Source organism: Phaseolus vulgaris, chromosome 10 (assembly GCF_051622355.1).
Source record: "Phaseolus vulgaris cultivar YP4 chromosome 10, ASM5162235v1, whole genome shotgun sequence".
In the NCBI taxonomy this organism is placed as follows: domain Eukaryota; kingdom Viridiplantae; phylum Streptophyta; class Magnoliopsida; order Fabales; family Fabaceae; genus Phaseolus; species Phaseolus vulgaris.
Genome location: NC_143507.1, coordinates 43,217,575 through 43,236,978, shown reverse-complemented (window position 1 = coordinate 43,236,978; position 19,404 = coordinate 43,217,575). Strand labels below are relative to the sequence as shown.

The 19,404-nt window shown below is 29.4% G+C and overlaps 2 protein-coding genes across 2 annotated transcripts; one reads left to right on the top strand and one right to left on the bottom strand.

Moving 5' to 3' along the window:
* Positions 1 to 9,808: 9,808 nt before the first annotated feature.
* LOC137818812 (seed linoleate 9S-lipoxygenase) lies at positions 9,809 to 15,745 on the bottom strand. The gene is made up of 9 exons (XM_068622428.2): positions 15,146 to 15,745; positions 13,815 to 14,101; positions 13,419 to 13,659; positions 12,325 to 12,645; positions 12,098 to 12,183; positions 11,885 to 11,992; positions 11,272 to 11,579; positions 10,910 to 11,173; positions 9,809 to 10,689 (listed from the first exon to the last, which is right to left on the bottom strand). Exons 1-9 carry the CDS (start codon positions 15,372 to 15,374, stop codon positions 9,936 to 9,938), a joined length of 2,598 nt encoding a protein of 865 aa, XP_068478529.2. The 5' UTR covers positions 15,375 to 15,745; the 3' UTR covers positions 9,809 to 9,935.
* Positions 15,746 to 17,222: 1,477 nt separating this feature from the next.
* Positions 17,223 to 18,084, top strand: LOC150024835 (uncharacterized). Its single transcript, XM_090296189.1, has 3 exons — positions 17,223 to 17,349; positions 17,418 to 17,701; positions 17,788 to 18,084. The coding sequence occupies exons 1-3, from the start codon at positions 17,223 to 17,225 to the stop codon at positions 18,082 to 18,084; spliced, it is 708 nt and encodes a 235-aa protein (XP_090152315.1).
* Positions 18,085 to 19,404: the final 1,320 nt, after the last annotated feature.

Below are 19,404 nucleotides of genomic sequence, written 5' to 3'. Positions count from 1 at the left end.
TCATGAAAAAAATCATTTTTTTTAATAAAAATCATATATTACATCGGTTAGATGGCTTAACCGATGTAAAAATCATATATAACATCGGTTAGATGGCTTAACCGATGTAGGTTTCTCCACATATATTGGCACACACAAAACTGGTTACCCGTGTGTCTGTAAGTGGTTACCTATGTGACGTTTATAACACACCCACTCTTTTATGAAAATAAATTCAATTTTGAGTATGTAATATGAGTCATTCTGAGTAAAAAAATATATTACATCGGTTATTTCTAAGAACCGATGTAATATATTCTTTTTTACACTATTTTAAAGCTCGCGTAGTTCATTTGCGCACAATCTCACTCTGTCACGTCATTGCCACGTCTGCAGCGTCAAATGCGTGTTACTGTCGATGTCAATATATCAGGACACTTTTTAATTCAAACAAACAGTTTTAAATTTGTACTAAATAATCAATATTACAAGAAAATCAATAACCATAATTTAGGATTTTAAATTTGTACTAAATAATCAATATTACAAGAAAAACAATAACCATAATTTAGGACCTTATTTAAAATATAAAAAAGGATTTTTATTAATAAAAGTCGTTTTGATGTACCAAACTTTCAATGCACCCATTATTATCTTTAATACAAATTTCTTTATTTATTCCTTAACAGGAATCTTCGTTTACTTACATAATAATAATAGAAACATCATAAATAAGTAAAAATATAATATTAGAGCTTAATAAAATACTGTATTATGTTAAAATAAATATTAATCAGGTAAAAATATCTAATGTATTTTTTTTTTGTTATATAATAGAGAGTATAATTTTTCTGGATTACAAAAATATTTATTACAATCAAAATTTCATATTTTGTTGAATCATTCACTATTACGAAGTGGACTTTAAGCCTAACTCAACCCCATAAAACCGGCTCATAAGGTTGAGGTTTGCACCCACTTATATACAATGAAAGGCACTAATCTCTAGTCGATGTGAGATCTCCAACATTCACTTTAAGAAAATCATTAAATAAAAATCAATTTTAGAGAAAAAATAATTAGTTGTTATATTAATTAAATTAGATACTATTTTAGAGACTATTTTTTTTTTAATTTTTAAATTAGTTTCTATTATTGATAAATATTTCTAAATCGATATTTAATTAATTATAAAAAAATTTCTATCAAATTTAGAATTTAAATAAATTGTAGTTAAAATGGTAGCTAATCAGATACCAATTTAGAAACTATTTATCAATAATAAAAACTAATTTAAAAATTAATAATTTATTTAATTTTTAAAATAATATTTAATTTAGTTAATATAACAACTAATTATTTTTGGTATCTAAAATGTATTTTTATTTAATTTTTTTAGTAGTGATTAAATATAACAAATGATTAATATTTGTGATAGTAAAAAATTGTCAGGACTGAAGAAAGAATTTGGAGAAATTTTTAGAATACAAACAGATTTTCTTTTAACATTTCATATATATTTATATTAGCCATAGAATGGTCCAATTCTCTTTTTCGTGGCTTGTCTTATATCATTGGACTGTATGTGGTTGTTTATAGATGCATTAAATCATTGAAGGATTCATTTTGGGTTTTTTTAAGGGTTCAGATTTTTTTTATTCTTTTGTTATATTTAGAATTAATAAATAACTCCCATTCATAGCTTCTTAATATCTCCATCGATTAGTATTAATCATTCTCTCCAAACTCTCATAATGTGGAATCATGAACTTTATAACATATCGGGCGAGACCATTAAATTGGGTTAAAGTTTTGAGTATCATTACACGAAGGAATTGGAGTATATGTAGTATAGATACGGACACTGACACGATATTAATACATATCACATAGAGATACGTATAATCTCTCAAATATAGGATACGGAGGACATGAATTTATACATTATATAATTTTAAATTATATAAATTGAAAATAAATATATATGTGCAAAAGTATGTTTCAGATTCTTTAGGGAGCAGAAAAATATTTTTCATGATTGATTAAAAGAATTTGTTCCTTATTATAAAAATTTATACAATAAATTTGAGTTTTTAGAAAATTATTATATTTATACCTTTTAAAATTGTGTTAGAATAGTGCTAGAATTTTCAAAAATCTAACAAATATTTTTTGAATTGAACACTTAACTAACAAATGTCCTATGAGTGTCTCGTGTGTCCGACATGAATACGTCATTTAAGAAAAGTGTCTCAGATATTGGAGTACAAACTGCGTGAGACATTATGTATTATATAACCAAACTTTAAAAGATTAAAGACTTCATCTTTCTTTATAATTTAAAAATGAATATTCTTTTTTAAAGGTGATTTATGGATGATATGTATAAGAAAATGATAAAAAAATGGTAAGAAGAAGAGATGTTTCTTGTTTTGTTATGTGTATTGTTACATCACTTCATGTATAGGAAATATATAGGGAGTTTCTCTCTCCAAATTACAATCTAATTAGGTAGGAATACTAATCATGAGATTCTATAATTATTAAATTAATTGCATATAATTTGGTACAATATCGTATAATATTGCATTAATTATAGTATTATAGTACACCTCAAAAGCAAGTGTTACTAATTTTAATGGCAAATCACTAATGCAAAACAAACATACAAATATACAACTAGAATTAGAGTTGAGCTATTTTATTTTATTTTATATGAGTGATAAACGAAAGCAATCAAAAGCACCCAACAATATTGATTTATGAAATAAAAATATAAAATAAATAATAAGTATGTGACAAAAAATTGATAGCATAAATAAAAAGTATCTTCAGAAAATAAATATGTAAAATATGATAATATTTAAAAAAAATATATTTAAGTATAATTTAAATATATTTTTAATTTATGTGATTTTTTATTATTTAAATAAAAAAAATTAATTTTAGTTCTTGAAATTAAGTATTGGGAGTCGCTACTATTAATAATTTAAGTAAGTATGAAAACTGTTACAGTTAATTTTTGAATATTTAATTAGATATAATTTAATTATGTTTTTAGTTTATGCCAACAATGACAGTCTTAATCGTCAACTCGGTAACGATTCCATCCAATCGAATCCCACCCGAAACATCTATTCTTTTCTTTTTGCAATCTAATGGATTTGATTGGCTTCCAATTTTGATTTCTTTGTAGCCAACAAAATCCCAAATTCCAAATCAGAACACATAAAGTGATATTTTTCATGAATTAAAGGCAAAGTTTTATCGAGGATTCAAATTCGAAAATCCAAAGGAGATTCCAAGACTCATATAATTAGAAAAGTATTTAAAAAAAGGTACTATCCTCCATCAGCATCAGTTGAAAATTCAAGAACGAAGTTTGAATCTTCGGAAAATTAAAAAATTGGACCGTGCACCAACATTCAGACTCCTTATGATCATTTCCCAATGATGCACTTTTATCGGGTAAAACTTCGGAAAATTAAAAAATTGGACCGTGCACCAACATTCAGACTCCTTATGATCATTTCCCAATGATGCACTTTTATCGGGTAAGTTTTTTTTTTCTGTTAAAACCCTAAACTTTTTTTTTATGGTGTTATTCTCATCATACATTGCATCAAAGAACAAAACACTGAACCTATATGCATAAATGAATAAAATAAAAAAAATAAATTCACACATTGTATTTTCATCTACTGCTTTATCTACTTTATAATTGAAAAAAAAAAAAACTTACTGGTTGATTTTGTGAATCTGAACAATACTACAGGAAACAAAAAAGAGGTATTTGATGATATAAAAGATCGAACAGAAAAATATGCAATTTTGAAATGTTTCCGAGCAAGTCTCATTTTGTAATGTTTAATTTTAAATTTAAGATATAAAATAAAATTAAAATGGTTCTTAAAATAAAATTAAATAAAAATATAAAGATAAAATTAGAAAAAAAATAAAAGGGTGATGATATTTTGACATCCCACTCCACTTTACACCCACAACAAAATATTAATATTTATAATAAAATAATTTAAAAAAAATATCTTTAATGAAAATATAAATAAAATGTAAAATGTTAAAATAATTTTAAAAATTAAAAAAATTAAAAAAATTAAAAATGATTAAAATATTAATATTTAGTGGGGTGTGGGTGGACGAAGTGTCAAAAAACCATTTTCTAAAATAAAATAACAATTAAAACCCCTTTATATTTTTGTACTTTCTTCATTTACGAAATTTTTTAAGAAACAGCGATGCATAATCAACGGTTAATTAACAAATCGTACAAAGTTTGTTGGTCAGTTGGCGCATGTGTTAGTATAAAACTATAACATTTCAAATTAGATTTCCTTTCATCTTCTTCTTTTTGTTCGTCTGCATCTACTGCTTTAGTGTGCGTTTCTTTCATTGTTTAGCTTTCATTGGAGAAAAAGATGAAAGAGATGTATGACTGGGAAGAGGATTTTATTTCCTCGTTTTCATCGTATCATAAAAACTTCGATTATAGTGAGTTTGAGGATGCCGTACGAACTAAAATGAAATAACACGTACAACTGGAACGGAATTCAATTCACTCAATATTAAAATGAATAGTAGGAATTTTATAGCCTTTTACATCTACTGAAACAAAACAAAAAAACCACTTTACAAAGAAATTCAAAAGCAACTAATCCTAGAAAATAGGAACCCATAAGACTAGGGATTTATTGATTAAAAAAATATCTAAATATAAAAAAAATGTAAAATATTAAAATAATTTTGAAAATTAAAAAAAATGAAAAATGATTAAAATATTAATATTTAGTGGAGTGTAGGGTGGAACAAGTGTCAAAAAAACATTTTTCAAAATAAAATAACAATTAAAACCCTTTTGTATTTTTGTACTTTCTTAACAAATCGTACAAAGTTCGTTGGTCAGTTGGCCAACGAAATTGTAATTCGTTGTCATTCACTAGGTACTCTGTTTTTTCCTTTTTTTCTTTAAAGTTAACACTTTGTAATTTTATTTTTTTTTCTGTTTTGTTTGCTAATTTGCTGGAATGTCGCAAAGATCATTAAAGACTATTTTATATGCTGTTCTTTAGTTTTTATGTTTTTTTTTCACCTTCTTTATAAAATTATTTTTCCTACGAACTGTTTTAATATAAACAAACACGAATTACTTTGCGCGAATTATTTTTAATGTGATTCTTATAACACCAACACGGCTTACGTTCACGAAGAAGAAGAGGAGCTCAATGGGTTCGATTAATGGGTTTGAATCTCCCCTTTATTGTTACATCACTTTATGTATAGGAAATAGGAAATATATATATAGAGAGTTTCTCTGTCCAAATTACAATCTAATTAGGTAGGAATACTAATCATGAGATTCTATAATTATTAAATTAATTGCATATAATTAGGTACAATATCGTACAATATTGCATACAATAATTGCATATAATTTGATAATTATTATTTCCTTAATACTCCCCCTCAAGTTGGTAGGTGACGATCATGAACTCTTAACTTGTCCAGTGCCTTTGTAAAAATATCTGCGACTGATTATCCTAGCTTGTAATTTTTCTCGCACAATGTGACCGTCTATCTCAATGTGTTTTGTGCGTTCATGAAATACTGGGTTTGCTGCTATATGTAATGCTGCTTGATTATCACAGAAAAGTTGAGCTGACAAGTTACATGACACCTTTAAATCCTGCAACACATATCGCAACCAAACTATCTCTAAACAAGTATTGGTCATAGCGTGGTATTCTGCTTCTGTTGATGATCTTGATACATTTGTCTGTTTTTTTTACTTCCATGAGATAATAGAAGAACCAAGAAAAATGCAATACCCACATACTGATCTCCAAGTTGTCTAACAACCTCCTCAGTCTGAGTCGCAATAAACTATCAATGTCATATTGTTTTCGGATGGCAATAACAATCCTTGTCTTGGTGACCCTTTGATGTACTTTAGGACTCGAATTGCGGCATCCCAATGAGGTTTTCGTGGATCCTGTATATATTGACTTAGGGTCCGAACCCCGAAAATGCTATGTCAGGCAGAGTAACCGTGAGGTATATCAGTCATCCCACGAGTCGCCTGTATTTGACTGGATCCTTTAATAACTCTCTCCATCGTCTGGTGTGAGTTTTAGGTATTGTTCCATTGGAAATTTTGTTTGGACGAGCACTTGTGAGTCCCGTATCCTGCAAAATATCAAGCGCATATTTTCTTTGGGACATGTAAATACCAGTTTTGGAACGGAAAAATTCAATCCCTAGAAAATATTTTAGGTCTCCAAGATCTTTAATACGAAATTGTTGTAATAGAAAATCTTTACCTGAATTTCTGTCAAATCATTTCATGTCAAAAGAATATCATCCACATAAATCAAAATCAAAAGGTAAAGGACAGTAAATGATGAGTTATAGAGAGTAATCGGTCTTGGACTGTTGAAATCCTAGAGATTTAATCACATGAGAAAATGTTGAAAACCATGTTTGAGATGCTTGTTTGAGGCCATACAGGGATTTGTTGAGTTGACATACAATGTTCTCCCCTGTCGATGATGCCGGGTGACAAGTCCATGTAAATAATTTCATGCAATGTGCCATGTAGCTGGTGAGTAAACCAATTTCTGGCTGCTGCAATGGTGTAGAGACACCTCAAAGTTGTTAATTTTGTTGTTGGTGAAAAAATTTCAGAATAGTCGACACCTTCAATCTGAGTGTACCCATTTGCGACAAGGCGCGCCTTATATCTGTCGACGCTACCATGAGATGGGCGTAGTTGAGTCTGTGGGCAGATTAACATTTGAAATAAATGATGATGAAGTGTGTGTGAAAAATTGTGAATCAGATGCAATGTGATCGGTTGCTCCGCTATCCAAAATCCATGGTTTCGTAAAAGTAGAATTAGAAGAGAAGTTATGGGCAAACAGACATGCAGAGCTAACAAACGTGTCACTTTTACCGTTATTGTTGAGCGAGTAAATAAGCTTTGCCAATTGCTGAATTTGCTCGGCACGAAGGCTTGTACGAGGTTTCTATCAAATTCGTTAGTGATGCCTTCTTTGTCAGACATGATTTTTTATTTAGGGAATAAAAATGGAGAGACGGTCAGTCACCAAGATATAAGAAATGATAAAAAATGGTAAGAAGAAGAGATGTTTCTTATTTTATTATGTGTATTGTTACATCACTTCATGTATAGGAAATATTTAGGGGTTTCTCTCTCCAAATTACAATCTAATTAGGTAGGGATACTAATCAATCATGAGATTCTATAATCATTAAATTAATTGCATATAATTGGATACAATATCGTACAATATTGCATACAATAATTACATATAATTTGATAATTATAATTTCTTTAATAATATGTTTTGGAAATATTTCCCAACAGGTTTTTCAGGATTTATAAAACACAACTTCTAAAATAATATATTGAGGAACAAAATTTTGGAATAAATTTTATAAAATATATAAATACATTCTGGATTTGCATAATAGAGTTTTTATAACAATTTTTAAAAAAAATATATGAGATATTTTTCAAAATAAAATTTATAAAATAAACTTTTCAAAATATATGAGATACATCCTACGACAGAATTTTTAGAATAAAATTTCTAAATAAGCTTCCTAATTTCTATCTCTCTCTTTCCTCCTCCTCTTAAAGATTATAATGGACAGTAGTGGGTATTTCAGTCTTTTTCTCTTAATATAAGAGTACTGTCAGTAATTATAGGGTGTAGGAAAGGGTAAGTCCAAATGAAAAGCAGGTTCAAAGAGAGGGTTCCTCTTCTTTTCCATTTTCTTTTCCTATCATTACAAGAAAAGCTTGATTTAGCTTCCAAATTTTTGTGTGGGCCATTTGCGGACGTTACTCTCGTCGGTCAAAATGAGTAAAAGTCCACGCAAAATTTACATTGGATGCAAAACGGACGCATATATTGATTTATTTTTTTTTTAAATTTTTTTTTGCGTCGGCCGCGGCCCACGCATATGCGTCCGTTTTGCGTTGCCCACAGAACCCACGCATATGCATTCGCTATAGCCCACGCATGTTTAGAATTTTAAAGTTTAAATATTTTTAATGTATAATAAATATTTTAATATTTAATTCTTTATTATATTTATTTTAGAATTATTTCTTTAATGTTATAATAAATTATTTAATTTATCAATTTTGAATATAAATTAATTAAATTAGATTTATTAAATTAAATAAGTGTTTGATTTAAAATTAATTGAGTAAAATAAAATATATATTTAAATTATTTAAATGTTATATAAAATATTTGTTTATTTTAAATATTATTTATTTTAAATTTATTTTATTTATATATTGTCATAACTATTTTATTTTTGAAATTATGATATAAATTAGTTAAATTAAATTTATTAAATTGATGATAATAATATTAAATTTATTAAATTTAGTAAATATTAATATTAATATTAATACTAATAATATTAATAATACGTATAATAATATTAATAATAATGTTAATTATAATGTAAATTATAATGTAAATTATAATGTTAATTATAATGTAAATTATAATGTAAATTATAATGTTAATTATAATGTTAATTATAATATTAACTATAATGTTAATTATAATATTAACTATAATGTTACGTTAATTATAATATTAACTATAATGTTAATTATAATATTAACTATAATGTTAATTATAATATTAACTATAATGTTAATAATAATTTAATAATATGAGTATAATTTATTTTATTATTATTAATAATAATTATATTAATATGTATAAATTATATTAATAATAAGTATAATAAAAATGATAATATGACCAAAGAATTTGTTTGGTCTAGTGCAGAATAAATTAATTTGTTTGATCTTTCCCTGTTGACTGGAAGGACTTGAATATCCAGTGCAGAATGTTTCCAACATCAATAAAAAATATAAATAGGTATAAATACTAATTACTAATAATGGGAAATTTAAAAATAAATTTTTGTAATTATGCGTCAGCCGCCGCATGTGCGTCCGTTTTTTGCGTGGGCTTGGCCGACGCAAAATGCGTCCAACTTGCTGGCCCACGCTAATTTCGATTTGCTTCCAGGGTTTATTCGTGGGATGCTTAGCGGACGTATAAGCGTTCGTTTCTCAAGTTTTGCGTCCGTTTCTGACCCACGCAAATCTATCATTTTCTTGTAGTGTATCATTTTTCATTTTTTTATATTTTATTTGTTTTTGTTGTTTTCTCTTTATGTATTCTTGTTTATTTTATTAATATGATTTTCTTAAAAATTTTAATCAATTTTTTATTTAATTAAAAATTAGCATTTTATTTTTTCAAGGGAAATAAATGTTTTATATATAAAAATTAGGATATATATATATATATATATATTTGAATAACAACTAAATATTTTATAATATATGTATTTATATTTATGAAAAAAAATATTTATTTTAATTATCGAAACTTTCTTTAAAAACATTAAAATATAATTCAGAATTAAAACCGAACAATTTATATTATAATAGAAATGTGTATAAATAAATAAAAAAACTGATTTTGAAATGTGCACGAAAAACGTTGGTAGATTACATAAAATAATATAAAAAAATATTGAGAGACGATAAGGACATTCGTAAAAGCTTATATGATAATCTTCATTATTGGTATACTTTTCCAGAAGTATAAGACTTTGTTGCATTCATTTATCTGTTTTATATACACAATGATTGCACCACATCTATCACATTGTCTTATGTTTAATGTTTACAAAAAACACGTAGGCACTTAGAATAAATTTATGAGGTTGTACAAATTAAGAAATAGCTAAAACACTGTTATTTTCTTGGTAAGCACAGAATTTCAAATACACGATTACAAGCATACTCAAGTACACTAAAACATGTTATTAGAAAGTAGATTGATGCATAATCAAGGTATTCCACCACACATTCTCTAGATAGAGACACTATTGGGGATTCCTCTGAAAGTCAACCCTTCCTCACTTGTAGGAATGAGCAAAGTGTATGGAAGTTGAACTGGTCCATATCGGTTTTTCATAGTTGAATTGGTGTTTCTTGCTGTGATTTTTCCTTCAATTTCTGTCAACTTGCTTCCAAACCTTTTGAATGCTTCTAATGCCTTTGAATCAGATGTCCAATTTGGATTATCTCTCTCCCCAAGGTAGATCTCATCAGAGGCATGCCTTGACAATATCTCTATCACTGTAAGATCAATAATGGCCTCACGCTTTGGTGTAATGGTTCTCAAATATGCAGTCTGAGGACTCTTCACCATTTCATCATATTCTTTGGTTCCTGCCTCTGGGATGAATCTTCTGCTCAGAGTTGGACGGTTCAGGATAAAACCTCCATAAGGGTATTGTCCAAAATTAACAGCTGCATGAAGGGCTGAAGCAATCCATATGATGGTGGAGCATGATTGAATAAGCTCTTGAACAGTCTTCATTTTAGGCCACCAAGGCTTATCTTTCAAGTCAGCATGACCCTTCTCTACCGCTTCCTTCCACCATGCTTGAAGTTCAGTATCTTGTTGAATTGCCACATCTGTGGGGTAATACAAGGAGACATACTCTTTAACCCATATCTTAATAGCATCCCATATTTCAAGTCCATCAACAGCATAAGGGTAGTCCTCTATGAGAAGACGAAGGCCATGAGGAGCAGAAGGATCTTCAATTGCCAATCCTCTTGATGAAGCAAAAAGAAAAGAAAAAGTTGTTACTAACCATTCTCAATAAGATTGGGATACCTGAAATGTCTCTTTTGATGAAAAATGTATGTAAATTTAAAGAGAATTAGTATAAAAATTAGTAAAACCACATAAATTATAGTTTAGTTTATGATTAGATGACCTTCAACGTATTCCTTGTTTTTTACCCTTCTTAATGCATGTATATTTTATAATACCTCTTGATGAGATCAGCTGGCAATGATTGGTCAGTGAAAACCCAATTCTTGTAAGCAACAGAAGATATCTCCATAGAATACTTTCCAGGCAAAAATGATTGTTCTATAATGCCACTTGCATTAATCAGATTTTGCCTAGCAAGTCCATTGATATTAATGGTATCCCGATAGTGAGGATAAAGAAGTTTATAAATGGGGTGAATCACACTGAGATTCCTGTTTGTTGCTATGGCAAATGGCTCAATCACTGCATGAGTTTTTAACCTGTAACACGAAGAAGAAGAAGAAGAAAAATATTAACAATAAATTCATTTACGTGCATACACCATAGATTCACTGAATATTGTCAGAGAAGTTCTCACCAATGGCTGATGAGTTGATGATAACCAGAGTCATTTACTATTACATGAGCCTTAGCCAATAGCCAAATCGTGCTATCAACACCATCAAGTGCAGGCAACACAACTTTGCTCACAGGACCCAAATTGTCTCCACTTGGATGTGGCTTGCTTAATTCGATAGCAAGTGGCTTCAAAGTGCCATCATCTTTCAAGAATAAGATTGTTCTTGTGGCATAAGCTTTTGCAGTAGGTAAACTGTTTATCCTTGTCAGATACGGAATGAATGCATCTTGGTAATCTAATATGAATAATCTCTTTGCAGCAAGGGCCTGTGTTTAACAGAATTTAACTTCAGTGATCAATTTGAATCACAAAGAATAATTCCAAATTAATCTAAGTAAAGATAAAAAAAAAGTGTGATTGTTTTCAATTTCTAACATATTAAATAGATTTAACTTTTTGTGTTATCCTTGTGGTTGAGCCAGCTAATATACCCCATCAGTTTCCACTTGATGAATATTATATTTTCCTCAAAAGAGTAGTTGTTGTTGGAAATATAGCACAGCTCATTATTAGGGCTATAGTTAATTATGTATTAACATAGTGGAGCTAGAACAAATAAGTATATGAGTACCTCTTCCACTGTGACCCCACCCATGTTAATTTCCAACTTTTGTGTTGTTAGAGTACTGGTTTGATCACCATAGAGAGTGGGATCTAGCTTGCTTTTTGGAGGGAACTCCTGCCATTATTAAAATGAAGAAATATGTCCATTAACAAGATAGTGGAACAATAAAAAACCTAACATTCTTCACTGATTAACCATGAAATTAATATATGAACTTACTTGAAGACAACGAATGACATTTGGGTTTACACCAGCAATCATTTCCCTTGCAAATTCCTCATCAGTCATCCATGCAGATTTATTAACTGCTCAAATCATAGAAGTTTGTATTGGTTATTTAATTCACAGAAGTTAATATATGTAAAATTATGTTCAGATGAAAGTTTGGAAAATACTAAGTTTAAACAAGCATAAATTGTTTTGACTAGGATGTGGAATTAAGGTACCTCTCACAACATGAGGTGGTGGAAGCTGAAGGGCATTTTCACCATCAGATCTGAAAAGTTCCCTGAAGACTGGTAAGGGACTAAAGTCGCTAAGTGCATCTGTTGGTAGCTTAATTCCACCTTCATGTAACGCACGCACTTCTTCAAAGCTATCAAATTCGTTCCATGTCAAATCTGAGTCAAAAACGTTTTCCAGAGAAGGTAACAGTTGTTGAGACAAGGATTTTAATCCATATGTTAGGAAATCTGAGGACTTCAAATGCCCGAATTTTTCATCTCTTGGCATATAAATGTCGCCCGCAAGTTTCTCACTTTTAGGATCTGTAAAACAATCCAACACTTAATATTAGCACAAGTATCAGAAAACATTCAGAACACTGACAGATTGCAGGCCAAAAGAGCAAAACATTCTTAAACCTGCAACAAAATATCCTTATTATAGTCAAGTAAAGTCTATCATTAAATCACAAACATGTTTCTTTCTCTTTCTCACTTACATTTTTCCCATTGTGGCACATGATAATGTTTTGTTAAGCACTAATCAAAATTTAAAATTTAATGAAGAAGAGTAAAGCCAGGTATAATTCTAAAGGGGTAAAAAATTTCCCATATTTAACTATATCTTTTGGAGGATACAGATATCTCATTTTGTTTAGAATTTTGCAGGAAAGGGCATGGAAAATAAGCAAGGTAAATAAATATGTAGTTTATAAAAATATAATCTCCTCGTACAAATCAAATGAGGTGAGATTTTGCTTTTACTGTTTCTTCTTATAAATCAAATCAAATAAGGTATATGCCTCATTGGTGATTCATATTAAATAAAGTCAACTTTTCTCCATTATCCCTTCAAGCAAACAAACCTCTTCCTCCTTTCTGCTCTTTTCCTCAATTAAAATATTGTTTTTCTCCCTCTCTTCTCACCAAGCACGTTGCCAATATTGTTTTCTACTGAAAAGTGTCACTGTTCTCCTTTTATTCTTTAAAGAACCACTGCTATGTTTTCTATTTAAAAAGCTCCGACCAACCACTTGCTCCCATGAGTTTCCTTAAAAAAATGAAAACATGATAAAAGAAAAGACAAAAAGTCTAACCTTTTTTGGTGGCTTTTCGACCAGTTCTAACCCTACGAGGGTAGGGATAGGTGCTGGAGCCTCCAAGAACAGGACGAGCAAGCGTTTTATCACTGTCTGGGTTCCCCAAATCATTGTACACATCATAATCATAGATCCTTTCCCATTCCATGCGTACTCCTGTTCCATCTCCTCTCAAAACCTCCAACTCTTCTTTCCTATACTTAAGCAGTGGAGGTGGTGTTGCACTTGGCAGATATGTCTGCAACATTTTTCATGAATCATTTAAGAAATGAAGATACACATGACTGCAAAAGTACTGAGCTTAATCTTGTAAACACTAGAAAACTATTACTAACAAAACATTCAAAACAACTGGGTAGGTAGCTAGGTTTGAATATATATGTTCAGACTTACATTATTGACAAAGAAAATACGATCCTTTTTGTATTTTTTAAAGTTGTAGACCCACGAGTTGCAAACAAAATGAATGGTTGCGTGATTTGGAATGTCTTCGAGAGTGACACTGACGAGGAAGAACTCATCATTCATAAAGTTTCTGATGTAAAATGCACCAGGAATTCCAAAATTAGCATCCCATTCAAAATGAACATTGAATGCATCTCGTCTGTTTCCAAAGGTTGGTAACGTTGGAACATGCTTCTCTAGGTACGTTTCCTTTCCAACTTTCCCGTTTCCATTTGCTACAAACAAATAAAACCAAAAAGATGAGCATCTTTAACCTACAGCAATCTTAAAAAAAGTCATATAGATGCTAAATATTTTAATAAATACTTTATAAACTATTGAAAGCAAGCAACCTGACAGAAATAAGAAACTATTTTATAAGAATGTGTTTAAGTAAAAAAACTAAATTTAATTATAATATATATGAACAACTATATGTTCTATAATATTATCCTGTCTCAAGTTGTCATGTAAAAATATGTACTATAAGGAATAATTTCATAGATCCGTGAGAATACTATATACCTTATTTAGTTGTGGGTGAAGTTTTTGACAATGAGATTATTTTTTTTTGCTTTTTATCAAAATGGGATTTGTTTAAAAAATGTTACAAATTTACGCAAGTCGTGCCAATTCGGCACGACTTCATATGCACAAATCGTTCCAATTAGACACGACTCTGTCATGTCATAATTTTCTTCATTTTTAATTAATCAAATAATCAAGTTATTGTATTACATTATCGTCAAACATGATCCATACACGATTATTCAGTTTTTTATTCCTTAAAACTAACACTCTTAGAAAATTATGTATCAAATTAATTTTTAACATTACATAACTTACTATCCAATATATAAACAATAAAATTTAAAAAAAATTATGATATAGCAGAAGTTGTGTCAAGTTGCCACGACTTCAGTATGACATGGCACAGTCATGTCTAATTGGAACGATTTGTGCATATGAAGTCGTGCCGAATTGGAACGACTTGCTTAAATTTGTAATTTTTTTTAAACGGACCCTATTTTGGTAAAAAACAAAAGAAATAACCCCATCATGGTCAAAAACTCCGTGAAAGTTAGCTGGGTGATATAAGGGTTAGAATCTATGAAATGTTTCGTTTTAATTTAATTTATTTCATTCTTCGTTAAAAAAAATGTACTATCTATAAAATGGTCATATTTATTATATATTTTGTCTGATAAAAGAAAAAATATGTAATCATCATGAGTGGCACAAAATGGAAGAAGAAAAAGGTAGAAGATGAGAGAACAAACCATCAGTGGAGGTAGCACTGATCAACTTGAAGGAGACATTACGGGCTAAGATGGCAGTTGCAGTATCAACTGCTTGTCCTGCTACGTCGGCGACGGCGTCGAAGAAACCAGAAACAACACCACCAAGTCCTCCATTCTGCACTGCGGTTAACTCGTTGGCGTCCAACACATTCTTTGGCATCAACACCACAGTACCCTTGATCTTCTGGCTCTTGTCAAAGAGAAACATCTTTGCAACTTCTTCTTCTTGATGATGATGATATCAACACTTGAAATTCTTTGTAGGTTGTGAGTTGAAAGGAAGCAAATTGATGAGTTATTTATAGATGGAGAGAGATGAAACCTTCAAACAACATTCTTTTACTGTCAAGTTGCCAACTTTGATTCATTATTATATGTGGCTGCTGAAAAAAAACTCCATAGGTGATATAGATATCAACTCACTGTTAATTAATGTCTCTTTTATTATATATCATATATTGATGTTATCCATGTCATTAGTCTAATCTCGTTAACGTTTCTTGTGTCTTTCTACACTCAAATGATTTACCTGATATCACAAAAATCTCAAACACAATTAATCAATTATATCTTGTAACCAAGTATTAAACATATTCATGCCAAAAGATTTATAGAGACTTATTTTTATTTTAAAAAGAAACCAATTTATAACACGTGTAAATTGATTAAGACAAATAATAAAATTAGAACTTCTATTTTTTGGTGTCAGAAACAAGAAAATCCATGGTAAACATGCATCTAATTATATAATGGTTATATAACTAACCCTACAAGAAAATTATCGAATAGAAACCAATTTTTAGATACTAAAATAATTAGTTGCAACAGTAACTAAAGTAGACACCATTTTAGAGACTAAAAAAATTGGTTTCTAAATTAGTTTCTATTATTGTTAAATAGTTTCTGAATTGGTATATAATTAGTAACCAAGTTTTAACTACCAATTATTTAGATTCTAAATTTGGTAGCAAAAACCTTGGTTGCTAATTAGATACTAATTTAGAAACCATTTAACAATAATAGAAACTAATTTAGAAACCAAAAATTTATTTAATCCCTAAGATGGTTTCTAATTTAGTCACTATAACAACTAATTATTTTTTGTTTCTAAAATTATTTTCTATTTCATGATTGTCTTGTAGTGTAATTTGTTAAAGAAATATTCAACCACACATATATTGATAATGTATTGGGAAACAATAAAGTGTAAAATATGATTATATTTTGTGTGTAAGATGAAGAATTTTCTTTTGACATATGATATAATATGTTATAGTTTTTTTATTTCATGTCTAATAAATATTTTTGTACTTATACGATAAACACATAATATTAAGTTAACGTTATATTTCATGAAAATCTTTTTATGTTTATTCTAAGTTATTGAGAATATTTGATTCCTTTGTCTCTCAGAAAGATTCATAAAAGCATGTCACAACAATATGTTGAAAAATGACATAATATGCTTAAATAAAAGCACTTGTTATTCTAGAAAAGACTATCTATCCTATACGGTTTAGTGGTTTACACAATTTCAAATCAAGACTCTCACCAATGATACACTATAAGAAAATCATTAAATAGAGACTAATTTTAGAGACAAAAAATAATTAGTTACTATAACGATTAAATTAGAGACCATTTTAAAGATTAAAAAAATTATTGGTTTCTAAATTAGTTTTTATTATTAATAAATAGTTTCTAAATTGGTATCTAATTAGCTACCAAGGTTTTAACTACCAATTTTTCATATTTTACACTCGTTCAATGGAAAGAATTTCTCAATTATTGAAGGGGAGTGGAGGGGTGGCGTTGGGTCCATGTTATTATTGTGAATTTTTATAGTTCCGGTACTTTGAAAGAAAAGAAGTTAATCTGGGAAGAATTTAGCGAGATCAGAAGAAGGCAGAGTAACAGGGTGTGGTGCGTGTTAGAGGATTTTAATTCTATTCGAAGTCAAGAGGAGAGAAAAAGCTCTTATTCGTATTCAGATTACAGAAGAGAGATAAGATGTTTTAATAACTTTATCGAGAAGTCAGAGTTTGTGGACATTCTAATGGTGGGTAGAAAATTTACATGGTATAAAACGAATGGGTCTGTGAAGAGTAGAATTGATAGGGTGCTAGTGTCTAGAGAGTGGTTGAATATTTGGCCGGATAGTAAGCAATTTGTCATCAGCGCAGGTCTGTTTCTGATCATTGTGCGATAATTCTTAAGGATATGACTACGGCTTGGGGGTGAAACCGTTCAGATGTTTGGCAAAGTGACAGTAGGTTTAAAGATTTTTTGCGAAATAAATGGCTCAATTACAAGATACAAGGTGGGGGGATTTTTGTATTCAAAGAAAAACTGAAAAAGGTAAAGGCGAATTTAAAGGTTTGGAACAAGGACACTTTTGGGAATGTCAATAAGGTGGGGGAAGAGTTGAGCAAGAAAATTCAAGAATTTGATGCACGAGACAATGAAAATGAGCTAGACGAGCAAGGAAGAGAGGAGAGGTTTTTGTTGGCAGAACAAAATAAGATTTTCTTTCAAGTAAGAAGCTATAATGCAACAAAAAGCGCGTCATAAGTGGCCGAAGCATGGTGATCTCAACACTAAATTCTTCCATTTCCGTAAAGTGGAGGAGGACTAGGAACGGGGTAAACAGAGTTTTTGTGAATGGGCAATGGTGCAATGATAGGGAGGTGGTGAAAGATAAGGTCAAAGAGTTCTTCAAATCAAGGTTTGTCAAATATGAAGGGGTTCCTGTGAGACTGGATAATATCAAATTCAATTCAATATCTAGTGAGGGCAATTGTATGTTGGAAGGAGAGTTCTCTAAGGAGGAAATTAAGTCACCAGTTTGGAGTTGTGATAGTTCAAATAGTTCTGGTTCTGACGGGTTCAACTTTGGGTTTATTAAGTTTTGTTGGTAGTTCTTAAGTAAAGATATTTTTTCAGTTGTTAATGAGTTTGTGACTCGAGGTAGATGACCCAGGGGTCCAATGCGTCTTTCATTTGCTTGATCCCCAAGGTCGATAATCCCCAACAACTGGGTGATTTTAAACCTATTTCATTAGTTGGATGCCTATATAAAATTGTTTTGAAGTTGCTGTCTTTAAGGTTGAAAAAGGTAATAAACAAAGCTATATACACTAGACAATCAACTTTTATTGAAGGCAAGGGGGTTATTGGACAATGTTTTGGTGGCTAACAAGACTTTGAAAGAGATAAAAAGAAAGAAGAAAAGTTGTGCCTTTTTTAAAGTAGATTATGAGGATGCTTATGATTATGTTTGTTGGGAGTTCCTCTTCTACATGCTAGAAAGGTTGGGGTTTTATGAAAAATATTTTTAATTTAAAAAAGAAATCAATTAATATAATTAAGATAGTACCAAAACATGTATGGAAATTCTTATTACAAAACGGGAAAAAATGAAATACAATTTTCATAATGAATAAAAATGAGAACAAAAATAAACATGAATTTTACATTAAAAAAGAAAAACAAATACACTCAAACCCAACTTTAATTCTAATTTTAACTTATATATATTATTATGTTATTTTATTAGAAATCTTATACTAATATTATTTATCTTATTATTCTATTACACATTATTATTATATATAGTCAAATGAAAAACTTTACTTTTAAATTTGGAATTGTGATCAAGTCTAAAGACATATCGAAAAGAATAGTGGAAAAACTCAAAAGAGATTGGAGAAAGAATATTTATAACATATATTATATGAACTTGTAAAAAAAAAATGTTTTATTCTCCTTCTCCTTTTCTTGAAAAACGAGTTTTTTCAAACGTATGTTTTCCGACAAAATCATCCAATATAGTTTAGTATATGCGAAAATGTTTTAAAAAATCCAATTAAATACCCTTTCCAACATTTTTCTTTTACTTTAGATTACAAAATATATTTCTTTGTAAAATTATATACAATATATATCTTATAAAAAGTATCATCATTTAAAATTAACTTCCCAACATATAGTTTATTTCTTTTAAATTAATTTTCTTAATTTATATTAATTTTTTAAATTAAATAATTGTTAACTATATTGTAATTTTGAAACAATAAATTTTGAAAATGAAATGTAGAAAAACTGTTCTCGAACGGGAGTTGGGTTTAGAGAACAATTGTCTTGCTCCTTCACTCGGTCGATCGTTATCACTCTTTGTTTTCTGCTTCACCTTCCTCCTCTCGATCTTCTGATAGTCCAGGCTGGGATAGTAGCTGCAG

Coding starts and splice junctions, on each gene's coding strand:
- LOC137818812 (XM_068622428.2), bottom strand. CDS start 15,374: ATGTTTCTCTTTGACAAGAGCCAGAAGATCAAGGGTACTGTGGTGTTG. Junction 14,102..15,145: donor CAGTGCTACCTCCACTGATG/GTTTGTTCTCTC, acceptor ATTTGTTTGTAG/CAAATGGAAACGGGAAAGTT. Junction 12,184..12,324: donor ACCACCTCATGTTGTGAGAG/GTACCTTAATTC, acceptor TGATTTGAGCAG/TTAATAAATCTGCATGGATG.
- LOC150024835 (XM_090296189.1), top strand. CDS start 17,223: ATGGTGGGTAGAAAATTTACATGGTATAAAACGAATGGGTCTGTGAAG. Junction 17,350..17,417: donor GCAATTTGTCATCAGCGCAG/GTCTGTTTCTGA, acceptor GAAACCGTTCAG/ATGTTTGGCAAAGTGACAGT. Junction 17,702..17,787: donor AAAATAAGATTTTCTTTCAA/GTAAGAAGCTAT, acceptor ATTTCCGTAAAG/TGGAGGAGGACTAGGAACGG.